General features: G+C 36.7%; 1 protein-coding gene and 2 long non-coding RNA genes across 3 annotated transcripts; all 3 read left to right on the forward strand.

Moving 5' to 3' along the window:
• Nucleotides 1-8,153: 8,153 nt before the first annotated feature.
• On the forward strand, nucleotides 8,154-10,892 carry LOC146915691 (uncharacterized). The gene is made up of 2 exons (XR_015013411.1): nucleotides 8,154-8,667; nucleotides 10,597-10,892. It is a non-coding gene; the product is annotated as an uncharacterized LOC146915691 (long non-coding RNA).
• Nucleotides 10,893-11,582: 690 nt separating this feature from the next.
• LOC146915692 (ASI1-immunoprecipitated protein 3-like) lies at nucleotides 11,583-16,592 on the forward strand. The gene is made up of 6 exons (XM_085721415.1): nucleotides 11,583-11,867; nucleotides 12,040-12,102; nucleotides 12,864-13,601; nucleotides 13,742-13,876; nucleotides 16,456-16,500; nucleotides 16,578-16,592. Exons 1-6 carry the CDS (start codon nucleotides 11,685-11,687, stop codon nucleotides 16,590-16,592), a joined length of 1,179 nt encoding a protein of 392 aa, XP_085577541.1. The 5' UTR covers nucleotides 11,583-11,684.
• A 2-nt stretch (nucleotides 16,593-16,594) lies between these two features.
• Nucleotides 16,595-17,205, forward strand: LOC146915693 (uncharacterized). Its single transcript, XR_015014719.1, has 2 exons — nucleotides 16,595-16,684; nucleotides 16,779-17,205. It is a non-coding gene; the product is annotated as an uncharacterized LOC146915693 (long non-coding RNA).
• The last annotated feature ends 3,204 nt before the right edge of the window (nucleotides 17,206-20,409 follow it).

Raw genomic sequence — 20,409 nt, forward strand, 5'->3', positions numbered from 1 at the left:
CCTATTTCGATTGCGCCGTATCGGATGTCTGCATCAGAGTTGGGAGAGTTGAAGAAGCAGTTGGAAGAGTTGTTGGAGAAACAGTTTATCAGGCCAAGTGTTTCGCCGTGGGGAGCTCCTGTGTTGTTGGTTAAGAAGAAAGATGGAAGCATGAGGTTGTGTGTGGATTATCGGCAGTTGAACAAGGTGACAATCAAGAATCGGTATCCGCTTCCGAGGATTGATGATTTGATGGATCAGTTGGTTGGTGCGGAGGTGTTTAGCAAGATTGATTTGAGATCAGGATATCATCAGATTAGAGTGAAGGCGGAAGATATATCCAAAACTGCGTTCAGAACGAGGTATGGGCACTATGAGTATTCTGTGATGCCATTTGGAGTATCTAATGCGCCAGGTGTCTTCATGGAATATATGAATAGAATATTTCATCCTTTTCTGGACCGTTTTGTGGTGGTGTTTATAGATGACATTTTGGTGTATTCAAAGTCCGAAGAAGAGCATGCCGAGCATTTGAGGATGGTGTTGGGAGTTTTGAAGGAGAATAAGTTGTTTGCTAAGTTGTCAAAGTGTGAGTTTTGGTTGCGGGAAGTGAGTTTCCTTGGTCATGTGATTTCTAAAGGTGGCATTGCGGTGGATCCGTCGAAGGTTGATGCAGTGTTGCAATGGGAATCACCTAAGTCTGTTTTTGAAGTTAGAAGCTTTCTTGGATTGGCAGGTTATTATCGGAGGTTCATTGAAGGATTCTCTAAGTTGGCGTTGCCATTGACGCAGTTGACTCGGAAAGGACAAGCTTATGTTTGGGATGCTAAGTGTGAGAAGAGTTTCCAAGAGTTGAAGAAGAGGTTGACTTCAGCTCCAGTGTTGATTTTGCCGAAGCCGAAGGAATCTTTTGTTGTGTATTGTGATGCTTCTAAGATGGGTCTTGGTGGTGTGCTTATGCAGAATCGTCAGGTGGTGGCTTATGCTTCAAGGCAGTTGAAAGTGCATGAGAAGAATTATCCGACTCATGATTTGGAATTGGCGGCCGTTGTGTATGTGTTGAAAATTTGGAGGCATTATCTGTATGGTTCTAAGTTTGAAGTGTTCAGTGATCATAAGAGTTTAGAGTATTTGTTTGACCAGAAGGAGTTGAATATGAGGCAGAGGAGATGGTTGGAGTATCTTAAAGATTTTGATTTCCAGTTGAGCTATCATCCTGGAAAAGCCAATGTTGTTGCTGATGCATTGAGTAGGAAGTCGTTGCATATGTCTGCTTTGATGGTAAAAGAGTTGGAGTTGATTGAGCAGTTCCGAGATTTGAGTTTGGTTAGTGAATTGACACCGGATGGTGTGAGGTTGGGAATGTTGAAGTTGACAAGTAATATTTTGGAAGAGATTAAGGACGGTCAGAAGGAAGATTTGGAACTTGTAGATCGTGTAGTGTTGGTTAATCAAGGTAAAGGTGGGGACTTCAGATTGGGTGAGAACGGTGTTCTGATGTTTCGTGATCGTGTTTGTGTACCAGAGTTCTTGAGCTTAAGAGGCAGATTTTGGAAGAAGGTCACAGAAGTAGTTTGAGTATTCATCCAGGAGCGACTAAGATGTATCAGGATCTGAAGAGGTTGTTTTGGTGGCCTGGAATGAAGAAAGAGATCGCAGAGTTTGTGTATGCTTGTTTGGTGTGTTAGAAGTCTAAGATTGAACATCAGAAGCCGTCAGGTTTGATGCAACCGTTGTTTGTGCCAGAGTGGAAGTGGGATAGTATATCAATGGACTTTGTTGGAGCGTTGCCGAAGACTGTTAAGGGTTTTGATTCGATTTGGGTGATTGTTGATCGGTTGACGAATTCAGCACATTTTATTCCTATTAAGACCGGTATGTCTGTGGCTAAGTTGGCTGAGGTCTACATTGAGCAGATTGTTAGATTGCACGGTGTTCCTTCTAGTATTGTGTCGGATCGGTATCCGAGGTTTACTTCTAAGTTTTGGGAGAGTTTGCAAGATGCTTTGGGAACTAAGTTGAGGTTGAGTTCTGCGTATCATCCCCAGACTGATGGTCAGACGGAGAGGACTATTCAGAGTTTGGAAGATTTGTTGAGAGCTTGTGTGTTGGAGCAAGGTGTCAGTTGGATTGAATGTTTACCGTTGATTGAGTTCACTTACAACAACAGTTTTCATTCTAGTATCGGAATGGCACCATTTGAGGCTTTGTATGGTCGGAGGTGTAGAACTCCTTTGTGTTGGTATGAGTCACGAGAAAGTGCCTTGTTAGGTCCGGAAGTTGTGCAAGAGACGACCAAGAAGGTTAAGATGATTCAAGAGAAGATGAGAGCGACTCAGAGTAGGCAGAAGAGTTATCATGATAAGAGGAGGAAGGATATTGAGTTTCAGGTTGGAGATCATGTGTTTTTGAGAGTGAATCCTGTAACTGGTGTTGGACGTGCTTTGAAGTGTCGGAAGTTAACTCCTCGTTTTATTGGACCTTTTGAGATTGTTGAGAAGGTTGGGGTTGTAGCGTATCGGATTGCGTTACCGCCATCTTTATCGAATCTTCATGATGTGTTTCATGTATCTCAGTTGCGAAAATATGTGTATGATGCGTCTCATGTGATTCAAGTGGATGATTTGGAAGTTAGGGATAATTTGACTGTTGAGACTTGGCCAGTTAGGATTGAAGATCGTGAAGGGAAGCGTTTACGTGGCAAGGAGGTCGTTTTGGTTAAAGTGATTTGGGTTGGACCGACGGGTGAGAGTACCACTTGGGAATCGGAGAGTAGGATGAGGGTTGCGTGCCCGGAGTTGTTTCCTTCAGGTAATTTTCGAGGGCGAAAATTCTTATAGTGGGGGAGAGTTGTAACAGCCCGATTTTCGCTAGTTTTATTTTATTATTTATATAGAAATATGCTCTATATTCATATATCTGTAAAACAGTACATAGGAGGTATTTATAGAATAGGCAGTGTGCTAGTCTTGCCAGAAAATAGGAGAAATTATTCTATCTATAAATGCTACTTATTCTCCCTTTAAATGCTAATTCTAATACAGCTAATTACAATTAATTAGTATTTACAATAAGTCAAACAAGACAGAATCTGATTGATTCTGTGATAATATTCAACACTCCCCCTCAAGCTGGCATGAATATGTCATTCATAGCAAGCTTGCACACCATGTCATCGAACTGTCTCTTGGGTAGGCTCTTTGTGAGGACATCTGCTACTTGGCTTTTGGTAGGTATATAGGACATACAAATCTCACCACTGTCAATTTTTTCTTTAATAAAGTGCTTGTCCACTTCAACATGTTTCGTTCTATCATGTAGAACAGGGTTATGAGCAATAGAAATAGCTGCCTTATTATCGCAATAAACTTTCATTGGAGTTGGGCCTGCAATCTTCAATTCTTGCATGAATTTTTTGATCCATAGTACTTCACAAAAACCATGAGCCACCGATCGAAATTCAGCCTCTGCACCGCTCCTGGCTACAACATTTTGTTTTTTGCTCCTCCATGTAACTAAGTTTCCACCTACAAAGGTACAGTAACCAGATGTAGACTTCCGATCATTTATATTACCTGCCCAGTCAGCATCTGTATAGGCTTTAACCTGTATATGCCCTCTGTTTCTGAACATTAACCCTTTTCCTGGAGTTCCCTTTAAATATCTCAATATTCTGAAAACAGCTTCAAAGTGGGTTGGCCCTGGTGCATGCATAAATTGGCTTATTACGCTCACAGCAAATGCTATATCAGGCCTTGTATGTGACAGATAAATTAGCCTACCAGCCAACCGTTGATAGCGTTCTCTATCTATTATTTCATCTTCAGCAGCTGATTTTAGTTTCACATTAGGATCCATTGGTGTTTCTGTTGCCTTACACCCTGTCATCCCTGTTTCTGTGAGTAAATCAAGTATATACTTCCGCTGGTTGAGGAAAATTCCTTCTTTCGATCTTGCAAACTCCATACCAAGAAAGTATTTTAATTTTCCAAGATCCTTGATGTCGAACTCAGCCTCAAGTCTTCTCTTTAGATCACTAATCTCTCCAATATCATCTCCTGTCATAATAATGTCATCAACATACACTATTAAGATGGCAATCTTACCTTCACGTGAGTGTTTGAAGAACATAGTGTGATCTGCTTGACTTTGAGTGAAGCCATGTCTCTTGACAACACTTCCAAATCTCTCAAACCAGGCCCTTGGCGATTGTTTTAATCCATACAAGGATTTCTTCAATCTGCAAACTTTACCTCTTCCAAGCTTATCTTCAAATCCCGGAGGCAAGGTCATATATACTTCTTCATGTAATTCTCCATTTAAGAAGGCGTTTTTAACATCATATTGATGTAGGGTCCAGTTGAAATTTACTGCAAGAGAGAGAAGAATTCTGATGGAATTGATCTTAGCAACCGGGGCAAAAGTCTCCTGATAATCTATACCATGAGTTTGAGTGAATCCTTTTGCTACTAATCTTGCTTTGTATCTTTCCACACTTCCATCAGCCTTGCACTTCACTGTAAAGACCCACTTACATCCTACTGCCTTTTTGTCATAAGGTAGATCAGTGATACACCAAGTGTTATTTTTGTTCAAAGCATTCATCTCTTCTTTCACTGCTAATTTCCAATTCGGATCACCTAATGCTTCCTGAATAGTTCTGGGCACAAACAAATTAGAAATCCTAGACACATATGCTTTGTGAGTGTGTGATAACTTGTCATATGACAAGTAATTAGACATGGGGTGTTTAGTGCATGTACGGGCACGTTTTCTTTCAGCAATAGGGATATTGAGGTCTGGAATATTTTTTCTCAAAGCAATTGGAAGATTAATATCAGGAAAAGACAAATCAGGTAAATCATTGGATGAGTGAGAAGAATTACCGGAGGAACTAGAAGATGGATTATCAGTAGGACCTTCACTTGGAGAATCCGATTGAACTTCTACTGGAAAGACAATGGGGTCTGTACCATCTTTGTGAAATTTTTTCCGAACATATATTTTAAGTTCAGGATTTTTATTCAGTGTTTCTCCCTCTTCACCCTCTGTTTCAAATACTATATGTTCTGGCAATTCAAGGTTAGATTTTCTAGGTTCTATTATCTTAGCATCTAGGTGATCATTTGTTACAATATCATCTAGAACCGGTAAAATTTCCCAAAAATTATCTTCCTCATTACTACTTTGACCCTCCCCCTGAAGAGAATTTTTTTCAAAAAAAGGTTGATCTTCAACAAAGTGGACATCCATGCTTTCAAAAAATTTCTTTGTACTTGGGTTAAAACATTTGTATCCCTTTTTATTGGAAGCATAGCCAAGAAAAACACATTTTTCGGCTTTAGGATCCAACTTGGAACGAAAAATATTTGGGATGTAAACATAACAGAGACAACCAAAGACTCTAAGGGGAAGATTTGTAATAATGCGAGAAGTGGGAAAATTATTTTGTAACACCTGCACAGGAGTCTCATATTGTAACACACGGGATGGCATTCGATTGATGAGGTAACAAGCAGTTAATAAAGCATTACCCCAAAGATACTTAGGTACATTCATAGAAAACATAATAGCTCTAGTAACTTCTAGGAGATGTCTATTTTTTCTTTCAGCAATACCATTTTGTTGTGGAGTATCACGACAAGTGGATTGATGAATTATCCCATTAGTTACTAGGAATGTACTTAAATATTTATTGAAGTATTCAGTGCCATTGTCAGACCTTAGAATGCCAATCGTGGTATTAAATTGATTTTTAATCATGTTAAAAAAATCTTGAAACCTTTGTTCAACTTCTGATTTCTTTTCCATGAGGTAAACCCAACACACCCGTGTATGATCATCAATAAATGTCACAAACCATTTTTTTCTAGATAAAGTTTTAATTTTTGAAGGACCCCAAACATCGCTATGAATTAGATAAAAAGGTTTGGAAGCAGAATAACCTCTTGAATTAAAAGACACACGATGATCTTTAGCTAAATGACAAGCATCACAATGAAATTGCGAGGAACTTATTTCTTTGGAAAATTCAGGAAACAAATGCTGAAGATAAGAAAAACTAGGATGGCCTAATCTTTTATGCCATAACATGATTTTATTTGAAACAAGAGGTGGACTTATACGGCTTGAACCGAACATTGCTGTGTTACCAAGAGGAATTTCATCAAAGTAGTACAATCCATTAATCTCTCTAGCAGTTCCAATCGTCTTCCCCGAGTTCTGGTCCTGAAAAATACAAGTAGATGGACGAAAAAGAACAGAACAGTTAGAGTCCTCAGACAGTTTATGAACAGATAGAAGATTACAAGCAAATTTGGGAACATGTAAAACAGATTGCAAAGTGATTTGCTCTGATATTTTTATGTTGCCTTTACCTGCAATACTGGAATAACTACCATCAGCTATCCTAACTTTTTCAGAACCTGAACTAGGAAAATATGAATTGAATAGATGAGAGCAATTAGTCATGTGTTCAGATGCCCCTGAATCTATTATCCAGGGGTTGGAATGGTTTTGGACAGATAGTGCCCAAGAATCCTTACCTGTTTGTGCCACAGTACCAACAGGAGTATTAAGAGATGAATTGAACTTTAGAAGCTTAAGAAGGTGGTCCATCTGCTCCTTAGTGAATGGAGATGAAGCAGCATCGTTGGTTGTAGGCATAGGTCGGTGACCAAACTTACCAGCCTTGCTATTGTTTGGCCTACCATGTAGCTTGTAACAAGTTTCTCGAGTGTGACGATTGCGGCCACAGTAGTCACAAACTAAATCAGTCTTGTCACCACCTCGCGGATTAGGGAAAGATTTGCGATTGACTTGAGGAACGGCCAAGGCAGATCCTTCAACCGGTGGCGGGACAGCGGCTATCTTTTTTCCGAGCATCACTTGCCTACGACTCTCTTCGCGACGCACTTTCGCAAAGACGTCACCAATTGGAGGGATAGGATTCCTACCAAGGATTCGGCCACGAACCTCATCAAACTCAACATTTAAACCTGCAAGAAATTTGAAGACACGGCTAACATCCACCATCTTCTTGTAGTGCTTGCAGTCCTCAGGTGACTTCCACTCATATTCATTGAAGAGATCCAGATCTTGCCAAATACGTTTGAGACAATTGAAGTATTTGGTGACTGAATCTTCAGCTTGCCGAATTTCTCCAAGCTGGAGAGTTAATTCGTAAATTTGGGACTGGTTTCCCAAATCAGAGTACATTTGAGAGACACTCTCCCAAAGATCTTTTGCGGTATCATAACAGAGATAGTTCGCACCTATCTCTTCGGTCATAGAATTGACTAACAATGTCATGACCATAGAATTTTTAGCATCCCATGTATCATAATCTGCGCCTGCCTTGTCTGGTTGTTTCTTGTCTCCAGTGATGTAGCCAATCTTTCCTCTCCCCCTGAGATACAACCGAACAGACTGTGACCAACGAAAGTAATTAGCACCGTTCAGCCGAATTGTTGTGATCTGAACAGGGTGATTTTCATGGTATGTCCTGACAGGTTGGGATGATTCAGGTTTGGGTGAAGAATGTTTGGGTGAGTGCTGGGACTCACTATCAGACATGGAATCAGACATTATGTGGGATGGGAAGAAAAGGGAAAAAACAAACAAACGGAAGCAAAAGAAACTCTATGGATTTCTTGCTGCTCTGATACCATATTAGAAATTGTGGGTTAGAAATTGTGGTTGGGCCTAACACAACCCCACAAAACCGGCTTGTGAGGTGAGGATTGCCCCCACTTATAAACAAATTGTCAGACCAACTCCTAACCGATGTGGGACTCTTAACACACCCCCTCACGCTCAGGATTACACATCTGAAGCGTGAACATAAATGACGGGTGGCCCGATAACGGAAACCTGATAACAGGTGGCCCAAAGAATCGTGAAGAGGCTCTGATACCATATAGAAATATGCTCTATATTCATATATCTGTAAAACAGTACATAGGAGGTATTTATAGAATAGGCAGTGTGCTAGTCTTGCCAGAAAATAGGAGAAATTATTCTATCTATAAATGCTACTTATTCTCCCTTTAAATGCTAATTCTAATACAGCTAATTACAATTAATTAGTATTTACAATAAGTCAAACAAGACAGAATCTGATTGATTCTGTGATAATATTCAACAATTTATTATGTGTGTTATAAGTGCTCTTATGTGATTATTTGCCTCTGTGTGTATTTTTGGTCGGGATTCGTAGAATTCGGTGTAGAAGGGTATTTTAGTCATTTTGGACTTAGGGGCATTTTGGTCATTTTGAGGGCAGTGGCAATTTTGTAATTTTGCAGAAAGTTATTTTTTTAGTGTTTAGTGGAAGTTATTATTTTACCTAGTTACTAGAGAGGGTGTAGTAATTATTTTAATTACCGTTAAGTGACCGTTAGTGTTGTATTTTACCGGTAAGTGAGTAGTAACATTTTTGAGGTTGAATTAGAAATGGGTTAGGCCCATTAAGTTTGTGAGATAAGCCCATTAAGTGAGCCTTTATAAACTAATGTTGGTGAGAAGAGATAGGGTTACAACATTTTCATTTCATTTCATTTCATTTCATTGGAGAGGAGAAGAGATAGAAACTAGAGAGAAGAGCAAGAACAAGGGTTAGAGGCAAGAGGGAGATTCACCATCTAGGAGCTAAATTGAAGCTTGAATTAAGGATTCTTGGTGTTAGAGGTAAGGGGGTTAGTCTTTACTCATAATCACCTAGTTGTAGCTTCTACCCTAACTTCTTACATAAGTGCTTATTTGAATAATTGATTATTTGTGAAATTAATGGTGAAATTCGTGCTTATGTTGTGATGCAATGTTTGGGTATGTGAATTGAATGATAATTGTGTTGTTGTTGTTGAATTTGCATGACAAAATGGGTTTATATACATACAACATGTTCTTGAGTGAAATAGTTGATGAATTATGTTGTAGTTGTTGAATTGGTGGTAAATCCATGATGTTTAGTTGCTGTTGATGTTGTGAGATGATGCTGTTGAAGAATTGAACCTTGGGTATTCATAATTTTGAACTTGTGTTGTTTATTTGAAGTTTTCATGAAAATGGGTCAAATGATGATTTTGGTTAAGAGAATGTTTTGGGGCAAGTTGTATATGATTTTGTGTGTCTTTTCATGTTTAGAAATGTTTAAACAAACTTTGGAATCAAATTTGGGCATTGGGGAGTCAAAATTGGGGTTTTGGGGTGAAAATGGCTCTTTTTCCCGAAACTACTGTCACAACTCGCACTGCACTCGCAGCTGCGAGCTGGATGCGAGCAGGAGTGGCTTCCTGGGAGCTACTCGCAGTTGCGAGTAAAGTTACTCGCAGTTGCGAGTTGCACAGGACAGAACTCCCTGTTTCGCATTCTTGCGTCTTTTTCGCACGTTTCTGTTTTGAATTTGTTTTCGGTGTAAACATGAAAGTTGTAGAGAATTTTGTTAGCTTTCCAATGGCTTTGGTTTGACTTGAAAATAATTCTTGGTTTTTGAGTTATGATGAAAATACTCCAAGGTGGTCTTGGTGAAATTTTACGAAAATTCCGCATAACTATTTCTAAGTCGTCCCAAACCTTATGGATTGTTTCCAATCTTTGAAACTTATATTTTAAGAGTTCAATTAAGGTGTTTAGTAGTATTTAAACTATGATGTGAGGGATCTAACTTGTTTTGCTTTGAAAATGGAAAATTTTGTAAAAAGTGGAAAAGTGAGACGAACTTTGTGATTTTTATGAATTCGTTGTTTTTGGCCGATGAAATGCTTATGTATCCTCTACTGCACCTATAAGCGACTTGTGAGAATACATGGCATAGGCAATTGAGCTTGTAGAGTTGGTTTTGGTTCATAACTTCTATTATTTTTAAAAGGTGACTTTTGGAGACGAACTTAGTAGAAATGAATCTTGAAGGACTAAAGTCTTATGAATCTTTTGTGAATGGTCACATATGATTAAATAATTGTGTTTGAATGATTGTGGAAGGTTGAGAATGATGCTTATCATAAATTGTTGTGTTATTCCATTTTACTTGATTTATGTGATGTAAATGGAAACGAATTGTAAATTGATGATGATGAATGTGGATGAACCTTATGTGAGCTATGATTGTTGAATGTATGGGCATGATTCTTGATAATGCAATCTTGTTGAGTTGTTGAAATGTAAAAGGAGGTGTACTTTTACATTGTTTTGATAGTTGTTATGTTGGAGTTGTGCATTATCGAGTCATTGCTATATGTCCATGCATCATATCATGTTGTTGTTGTTGTTGAAATGTAAAAGGAGGTGTACTTTTACATAGTAAGAGGAGGTGTACTCTTACTTGGATGTTTTTGTTGCATCCATTGTTGTTGATTTGGTACCACATGCATATATGTGTCAAGTCTAGGCGCATTGCATAAATTGAATTGTCAGATGATTGTTTTTGAGATTGTTAATGATGGGTGGTAAGTGTATACTTGTATTGCTTGTATGATTGAATGATTGATGTTGAACATGCATGCAAATACTTGTGAACTCTTTTACAATTATACATCTGTCTATTATAGTTTGATTATGATTAATGTAATACTTACCCCCAGTGGTTTCGACCGCCTACCTGTCTGTATGGATGGGTAGACGTTGTGCAGGACTAGACGCTTGGTGAGTTTGCTTGTTGGATGTTTGGACGACGGGAGCTTTCTCCGTTGTCGTGTCAGTGTCGTAGTATCTAGGCTCTGATTAGGCTTAGCGTCTATTTGTTGTTTTGGATTCTGTTGCTATGTTGTTGCTATTGTCCACTTGTCGGATTTGAAGTATTTTCATTTGAGGATTTATTGACCATGGCATGTATATGTTGAAGTTTATGATTTGAATTCCGCTGTGATCGTTGAGATATTATATATATGCATGATATTGTTGGGTTTGTTTTGAGACGTAGCATCTATTTCTAGAATATTTCTGATGTATTCGCGCATTTTACCGCTTAATAGAAATAGGGTGTTACAGAAACCACACCCCTGGATTGATCTTTAAGTAAGCCAATGACAACAGAATCAAAGGCCAACCATCCTAGATAGAAAATCCACAAGCGATCCTAGGTGATTCAAACCATTTATTTTCATTTACAGTGTTGTTGATCGCAAATCTTGGAATAATTGTATAAGTCTAAAACAGGAAAACTTACCACATAGTAAGATCATTTCCAATATGTTTCTTTTTACACGGAAAAAGGAGATATCTTATAAAGAATGGACTATAATAAGTATTCTAATCGAAATACAGCATGAGAAGGACAAATTAACCAAAAAGAAATAAACTCTAACATGAGGAATACGAAAGTTTCCTACCCACCAACACTGAGTAATAATTTTTTACATAAAGTAATAAACAAAACGAAATAAAATATCCATCAATTTAATACATCTTTAAACAAAATAAATTAGGGAGAAGTAAACTTATCCAATTTGGATGCTCCAGATAACAAAAGTTATATGACTCATTCAAAAAGAGAAAAATATGACTCAATCAAAAAGAGAAAAATATAATTAAATAATAAATATAATAATCAACTCGAATAAATCAACTCTAAATAATAATAAATACAATACCGTGTGTGTGGCCATTCCAATTCCATTCTCTCCGTCAGAACTCTTAATCCGACAACATTGTTATTCCAAAAACCCATCCATTATAACCAAACTCACAGGTTAATAGAAGAAGAAAAGATGAAGTCAAGTGATGAGGCGGAGAAGGAGGAAGATAAGGAACTGTCCCGTGAAGAAGAAGACGAAGAATCGCAAGTTGAAGAAGCTAAACCCATTGGTGAACCTGTTAGAGTTTCCGGAAAAGGAAGAGACATAAAAATGCATTTTCAGTCCTTCGATCTCCTTGGAGACCAATATACACTCGTATTGAATATTAATCAATCATCTCTTCCTCTTTTTTTTTTTTTTTTTCTTTTGCTTTTCGCATGTTGTCACTATTTGGGTTTGCCAAATTCAGTTCTTAAACTTTTTTGTGTTTGTTTGAAGTGATTCTATAACTTATTGTTATTCTTGTTGTTACCTACTCTTTCTGCAGGAGGACCCTGTGCTTCCTGTGCCTGAGGTTAAATATCGAAAGCCGTATGTTGCAATTATCAAGGTCAATTCCTTGTTAAATACTACTAATACTATATTTACGTGTCTTTTTTGGAATAAATTATATACTAGAAGTCCATATGGAGTAGAAGTGATAAATTCCCTTTGTTGATAATCTGTACATGACTTTTAAATTTCACAATTCTATGTGTTTAATTTTTGTAAAGTTTGGTGTTAATATATTGTTAGTGTATAAAGGTGTTGTCGTTGAAGTGTGATAATCAATTATAACGAGAAGATTTTCAAGAATTCGCCCGTGGTTGACATATTAATGGGATGATATTGTGGATGAGATCAGGCATATGGGCAACGTGCAGCTGCGGCGGACTTCTTCTCCTGTCTGTTTTGCCTCTATTTGTTTGGTGTTGTGCTGATGCCTTCTTGTTATTTTCAGTTTAACAGTCCGGTTATTTTGGCTTTCGGTGTCCTTGGGTGTTTTTTTTGTTGTGACGTTGTTCTGTTTATGTGTTGGTGGCAAACAAATTTTATTTTTTGTTCTCTCGGCTGGTTTTTAACACCATGATAATTAAAAATCACACAAGTTGGCAATCCCTGGAATATGCGCATGTTGTATTTGGCATGTCGGGTTGTCCTTGTTTTTTGGCTTTTGATAACAAGGTTTCTAAATTTTCGAGTTGTTATATAATGCAACATATGTTGTGAATCACATTGATCAGCATTGATGTTATAAACTTAAAATGATAGGTTTTGTATCCTCCTTCTCTTTTCTATTTTCTGATTTTCAGAGATGTTTTTTTTTGTCAGGACATCACACAATCCCAAGATGGAAGCTTGATGATCACAGGGCAGTGGTTTTATCGTCCAGATGAAGCAGAAAAAAAGGGAGGTGGTAGCTGGAAATCAATTGACAACAGAGAGTTGTTTTATAGTTTCCACCAAGATGAAGTTCCGGCAGAATCTGTTATGCATAAGTGTGTGGTGCATTTTGTTCCCTTACATAAACAACTTCCAGATCGTAAGCAACATCCCGGTTTTATTGAGCAGAAAGTGTATGACACAAATGAATTGAAATTATCGAAACTAATTGATAAGGACTATCAGGACGATAATCAACAAGAAATTGACGAGCTTGTTCAGAAAACTCATCAACGTTTGGGTGAACTACCTGACATTAAGACCGATGAAATTGCTGTTGATCAGGAAGATCTGATTCAAGATAGAAGAAACTTAAAGAATGGTGTTTTAAGGGAGGATGAAACATCTCGAAATAGTCTCCATTCTCTGAAACCTGTAAAACCAGCGAGTTCTGCAACTGATTCTTCTGAGCACCATCACATATTAGTGAATTTTAAAGCGCTAACAGGAGATACCCATCGTGACAAGGGTTTGTCGATGTTGCTTCAAAATGTTCAATACTTGTTTGATACCGATGAGAGAAACATGAAAAAAGACAAATGTGATGACTGTTCTGATGCTATCAACAATGAAGGCATTAACAAAAGTTTAGGAATAGCAAATGAATCTAAAGACAAAGTTCCGAAGGTACTTCTTGAAGTACCCTTGTGTGATTGTGATCTCTTGTGTGGATTTATTTATTTTGTCATAATCTCTTCATTGTTTTCTCTTTTCCTCGAGGTTTTTAACTTATGATGAATTCATCCTTTACCTTTTTCAATCTACAGAACTCCAAGTCTTTTGTCTGGCCAGATGTTGCTGTCCCGGTTGTAGCTGCTCTAGAGAAAGCTACATACGCTACATTTTCATCAGATTATCAGAAGTACAAACAAAAGCTACGGCAGTTGGTATTTAATCTCAAGGTTGGATGTTACTTTTCCAGTACAGATCGTTAAATGTTATTTAGCATTGTCTTTGGCACTTCAGAGATGAAAAATAACGTATCACTGCTACATTTGAATTTTGGATAAGGTGGGACAGTAAGAGTTTTTTGTTCTGGTTGAATAGACTTTTTTAATTATTTTTTTTTGACAAAAGACTTTTTTAATTATAATACTTATTAAAAAATGATTATGAGGAGATTAATGTCTAATAAAATAGGGCCATCTCAACTGAGTCATATATAGCTATATGTTATGTACTGATCAATTGCTGATTTAGTGATTTACTATTATTTTCAGTAGGTATCATTTCATACTTTTAGTATGTGAATATGTGCTATAGTTTATTAAATACATATGTGCTTGTTTGTATTGTAAACTTTGTCTTTGAGCTTTAAACAAGGTTAGTTTGAGTATGTGAATATGTGCTAACGTTAGATGCTTTTTATGTTCAAAGAATGTGTTGTTGTACTATGATATAATTAAGGTTTTTGAGGGTTGTTCCTCTGGCCTTGCAGATTGTTCTTGGTCAGCTTATTTTTACAAAGACAAAAATTTTGCTAGTTGTGATGAGTTGCTTATATTTTTTGTTGACCTTGTTTTACAGAACAATTCATTTCTGTTATGCCGTTTATTAAATGGTGAGTTAGAACCTTCAAAAATATTGAGTATGACACCTACTGAATTGAAGGTATCTAATGATGCCATATTTCTAATCCTTTTTTTTATTTATTTACAACTTTCACGTTCTCTGCTCACATGATGTTTTTTCCTGTAAATTGTCTGCTATTAATTTCTAATTTAATATCTTCTAAGAAAATATGATTATTGCTTACTCTGATTAACACGTTCTAAGAAAAAATTGGTATTATAAATTTTCCAACCATTTCTTGGGGGTGGGGAGTTAGAAGGTCGGAGGCTAGCCTATAGGTCTCCTATAGTACATTAATGTATTTTTCCTAAGCTCACCCTACACACGGTTGTATCATAAATTTCTTTTCACCGGAAGTGTTTTTTCAATTATTTTAGAAAAAATAATTGAACTAATTATTTTTAAGATGGTTGAGTTCAATGGGATATAATGATGCTCAACGGAAGTTTATCAAGCACTAGCAACACATAATCACCCTCTCAATTCTAGATCTTCCCTTCCATCACTAAGGCCCAAAATAGTGTTTTCAAGATTGATGTTCTGCTTCAGCTTTAATATGTAAATTTGTCAAACAAAACGAAAGTGAAGGTGTTGAAGTAGATTTGGTACAGTCATTGCAAGTGAGTTTGTTGTTGGAGGAAGGCGTTTTCCGGAGGCTTAGTGCCGCCGTCATGCCGGTTAAGTTTCTGGTGTTCGACGAGTATGATTATAAATCGAAGATCGTTGTCTCGCCGTCGGAAACCACAACTGTGGAAAAAACAAAACACGTGATCCTTCAAACACAAATCGAAAGAGAAGGAAAAAAAATGGAAGTGATGGTTGTAGAGAGAAAATCACTAATGGCTACTAGGGTTTCTAAGTTCTAACACAAATTGTTCAACAAAATAAATGAGAAAAACTGAAATTAATCAATTTTCTTTTTATTGTAACTTTTTAATCTCGGCATTACTTCTAATTGAAAGAATTGGATATTTTTTAATAATTATTGAGCTTCATTTTTTTTTTTCCATTTTTAGGGTGGGTTGTGAAGTTTATGAGTATTTTAGGATTCTTGTTTATAAGTTCATGTTTATAGTTTTTACTTTCTGGGTTTTTAGTGTTCATGTTGTTGATATCAATTTAGCAGGAGGAGAGAGAGAGAGAGAGACGGAATAGCTGTGAAAAATTAAATTGGTTGAAGGAGGAGTGAGGTGTAGAAGATGCACCATATTATCATGGAGAGGCGATTAATTTGAATGATAAGAAAACTATGGTACTACATGGTGTAGAATAAACTGAGTGAAACTTTGTAATCTAATCTAACTGTTGGTGAAACTCACTTGCGCACCCTAGAGGGCGTCAGTTAGAAGGGGTCAAAAAATTTGTTTAACTTCTAATCAGATCAGACCCTATTCAAAGATCTAAAAACATATATGTTACTAATACTAAGCAGTGGTGACCACCATGCGTTTGATCTAACAATTTGTTATTCTTGTATTTTCATGGCTGCATCAGTCTTGGGTTAAACCAGCAGTTCGATAATTCGTTAGCCGTATGTGATCAACTGACAATAAAATAGTGCTATAATTAATTGAAAATTAGCTACTTCAGTTGTAAATCTTTGTCGTATCTGTGTTTATTATTTTTTGTGATGTTTTGAAGGTTAATTGTTTGTGCTGAACTTAGTGGTTACATCTTAAAATGATTTAAGTGTTGGATAAATTTATTAGAATGTACTTTTAGAAATTTTCCTGTACTTTAGAAAAAGGTTAGGGGATGTTTTTGAAATTGAGAACCTCATGTGCTGTTTGGCTTTTAACTAAAGCTTATCATGAAATAGTTATAGCTTCAAGAAGCAAGTTTTTTCTAGTAACTTTCAAAAGATTAATATGGTTATTATGTGGTAATTTATTGAATATTTGAACTCCAGGAAGGTTTGACTACCGAGGAAATATCCAAGAATGAACCCGACGATGCAGGTCACTTTTTGATCCATCCCGACAATCTTATATTATCTGTTAAATTATGGGAATACTATCTATTGATTATTAGCTTTTCTGTTGGTGAAACAGATGACAGATGCTCGCTGTAAAATTTGCAACCAGCAAAAAGTTGGCGTGATGGATATTATCTGTGCAGGAAATGCTAACCGATATATGGTTAACACGTTAATGCCTTACTGATATTTAAAATTTCTAATTCATCTCCTGCTATTTCTATGACTTCAGCTTGATTGTTGCTCTACTTTTTCAGCTGGAATGCATCGCTTGTGGTTGTTCCTGGTTTGCCTCTTGTGATGCGGTGTCTATCCTAACATTAGATGCATCAGATTCAAAATGAAATGTACGCACGGTCCCATGGGCAACTTGGAAGTTTTTTGTTGGGAAGAAGCTAGTGAGTCCCCGTGGATCTGACAAGACCTATGACATCTTCATGCCGCCTATATTTGAAGCTCATAAATCATTTGGCAAGTCCAGGAAAGATGAAAATAGCAAAGCCGGCGTTCTGACTAGGATGAGTATTAATACGATGAGTGAGGGAATGGTAATAGTTTTATTATTTTGAAAAATGAGTATTAAGGAATATGAACAAATAGAAAGTTCAAAGATAGGAGTGACAATATTTTGAGTATACTTCTTTATTAAAGTTTTGAGCATGACTTGCATCAATCTTTTATTTACTTTGTTTGTCATTCTAATTGATATTTTGTTATGCTCCATATACTGATGGCTATAGACAATAAAGTATATATGTCAACATAAATCATTGCACTAAAATTGATCATGCAAAACTCTTCCAATGCATATCATGGGGTCCCTTTGTGTTTTAGTATTTGTATGAGTGCAAATTTAGTTACTCGGACGAACAAATATTTGGATGAAAGTGAGTTTTTTTTTGTTTCGATATCACATTTAATATCCAATAATGACTTTTATAAAAGCTTGGAGCATCATGTGTGTTTTATCTTGGTTTTCGGGTGTCAAACATTGATTACGTTTGAACCTTTTAAACCGGTGATATCTTATTTTTTCTTGGGAAGGGAAAACGTAAGCAAAACCCTTGAGAATCGAGGTCCGGGAGTTGTTTTCGCTACGGGAAGGTGTTAGGCACCCATAACGACTATAGTAACCTATAGGAACCGTCTTTAATTTCTACGCGCGCGCTCTATTTTTAAATGCTACTTTGAAAGATGTTGTTAGACCTAAAGGGATTCTAAGTGAAGAATTGGAGGGAGAAGGATGTGTTTGAATTTTTATTTTATTTGAATTGAAGGAATTTTGATTCCTTGCCTACGTACCCGATTAAGGGATCAAATCCACCGTAGTTCTTTCTCAAAAATGTTTTTGTTTTTGTTGGTTGATTTTAAGTTTGAAAATGGATTTTGAAGAATAGAAAGAGGCCTCAAGGGCATGAGATTTAGAAAAGAGTGGGGTTTGATTAGTTATTTGCAAAAACAAGTCAAAGTATGATTAAAATTTATTGAGATTTGATTAAGAAAATGAAAAGGAAAATCAATGGGGTTTTGACCCCAAGGTTTATTGTAAAAAAGATTTGAGTGAAGTTTGTTCATATTTTTTTTGAAAAATTGGTTTTTTCTAAGTCTAAAGCCTAAACATACAATCCTAAACATACATCTAAACATGCATATTCTAGCTATACAGTGATGTGTGTGCATGTGTCGGTGCTTGTGTCGGTGTACATCATTAGAGTCCATTGTCCTTTACATCACACCCTAGATACATTCTATGGCCTCTTTGCCAAGAAATTAAAAGTGGCATAAAAGTAAAATATTACAAGAACTCCTAATTATTACATTCTAATTTTGGTACAAATTATATTGCAAAAAAGAAATAGAGATGAATATGGGATGAAATGGAGATGCTTATGAAATGATGAAACATGAAATGAAAGGAGTTAGTAGCACATGACAATATCAAAGGAAATAAAGCAAGAGAAACACTAGAACATAAAGAATAGAAAATGAGTGCAAACATGGCTAAAATTTGTTCATAGAATGCAAGAACCATATGACCTATAATTCTTTCATTCCAATACATTTTTAAAGGTTTAGAAACAAGTCTTGGAATGGGAATTAAGGCAACATGATTTATTTGGCATTTTAAAACAAATTTTAAGCATATTTACATTATTTATTTACACAAGTAACTTGTAAACTAAGCAATTAACCAAGATTCACAATTATGCAACAATATCAACACAAACAGTAGCTAAAACCCCCTCAAATCAAGTGCCATAGGTCACAAGTGTTCATCAAGCAATTGGGATTGAAATCAAGCAAAGTTTCATTCATTTTTAGCACAAAATATGACAAAAATAGCAAGAAAATTAACACCTTATTTTTTTTACCAATTTTAACATGTGAAAATTATCACAAAATGCTACAAAACTATCAAGAAACCTATATGAATTTTTTTAGAAATTTTTTTAAAGGTTTTTAGGACTAAAAAGGTTCAAGAAAATTACTAATTCTAACAAAAATAAAGAAAAAATGCCTCAAGTGCTTTTCTCAAGTTTTAGCACAAAAAATTGTCACAAAAATGTTAGAAGAAATGTCAAGAACACATAGGAAAAGATTTAGAAATTTTTGTGAAGAAATTGGACTGGTAAGGGTGTAAATAGCAAAAAACAACAAGGAACATGCAGGATAGGGGGGTGCGCATAGTGTATCAGGCATACAGGCATGGAATGTTGGGCTTAAGGACGGGTCAGGGTGAAACCATGGGTTAACCCATGGGTGAACCGGTTCATTGGCCTATAAAAGGCCTTGAACCGGTCCAACACTCATTTCCCTTCTCTACTTCTCTCTCTAAGACAAAAACGTGAGAGAGAGAGTCTGCAAATGACTCTCTCTTCTCCGATGAGACTATCCTCCTCCGACGTGGTGGCCCATGGTGGCGCCGCCGCGTCGGAGCTTCAACCTTCTCCGATCTGAGAACTGGACACATCTTCTTAAAGCTCTTTCTCTCCTCTTTACGATTTTGACGACGTTTTCTTGAAAACAAACTCAGATCGGAGTAGATCTAGGATTGAATCATTCGGTTCTTATGTTTTCAAACTTCATGAAACGAAACCCTAACATGCTCTATTTTCTTCTCTGATTATGAAATTGAACTCAGATTTGAAAAACAAACGGTGAATCTCCATGACTTTTCAAATTAGGGTTTCGTTTCGAATTTTTTTTTGGATATCTTCGAAGTTTTCACTTCGATTCACCGTTTATTTTCAATCTTGAGTCTTCGATGATGATTTAAAGTGTAAACGAGAGGATTCTTGTGAATATACCTGGATTTAGTGGAGATTCGAACGGAAATCCTCGAGAACGTTTCTGATCCTTCTTCTTCTCACTCTTTTCGTCCCTGTGATCGTGTGAATCCACTGGATTTGCACTTGAATTGCAGGGACTAGTTCGATGATGAAGGTTCTTGCGAAGAACTTCTGAGAACTTCGAAACAAAATCCCGTTCGAAATGACTTTTGTTGCGTGATTACTGGATTGAAACTTGTATTCTGAAATTGATGAGAACTCGTAGTGATTTGGTGTGGATTTTGCTCTGGTTTGGTACGAATTTGGGCTATTCTGGACGGTTAGGGTTTTGAGATGATGAACTTGTTCATCATTGTTCTTGAGCTTTTCAGAGTTTGTTACGGTTTTGATTTGTTTTGAGTGGAGAGAGAAATGGTGAAGTGTTTGTGATGAGTTGTTGAAATCTGAGTGGCATGGCAATGATTGGAGCCTTTTATAGGCTGCCAAGTGTATTCCTGGACCAATTGCAACCTGACACATGTATCTGGGCTTGTTTGGCTCGGCCTTGGACTTATTTCTGGACTTTGGGACCCTTTCTGCAATTTTTGAAAGTTGGAGG

This window comes from Medicago sativa, chromosome 6 (genome assembly GCF_051527215.1).
Source record: "Medicago sativa cultivar Bolivia chromosome 6, Bolivia_mono, whole genome shotgun sequence".
Taxonomy (NCBI): domain Eukaryota; kingdom Viridiplantae; phylum Streptophyta; class Magnoliopsida; order Fabales; family Fabaceae; genus Medicago; species Medicago sativa.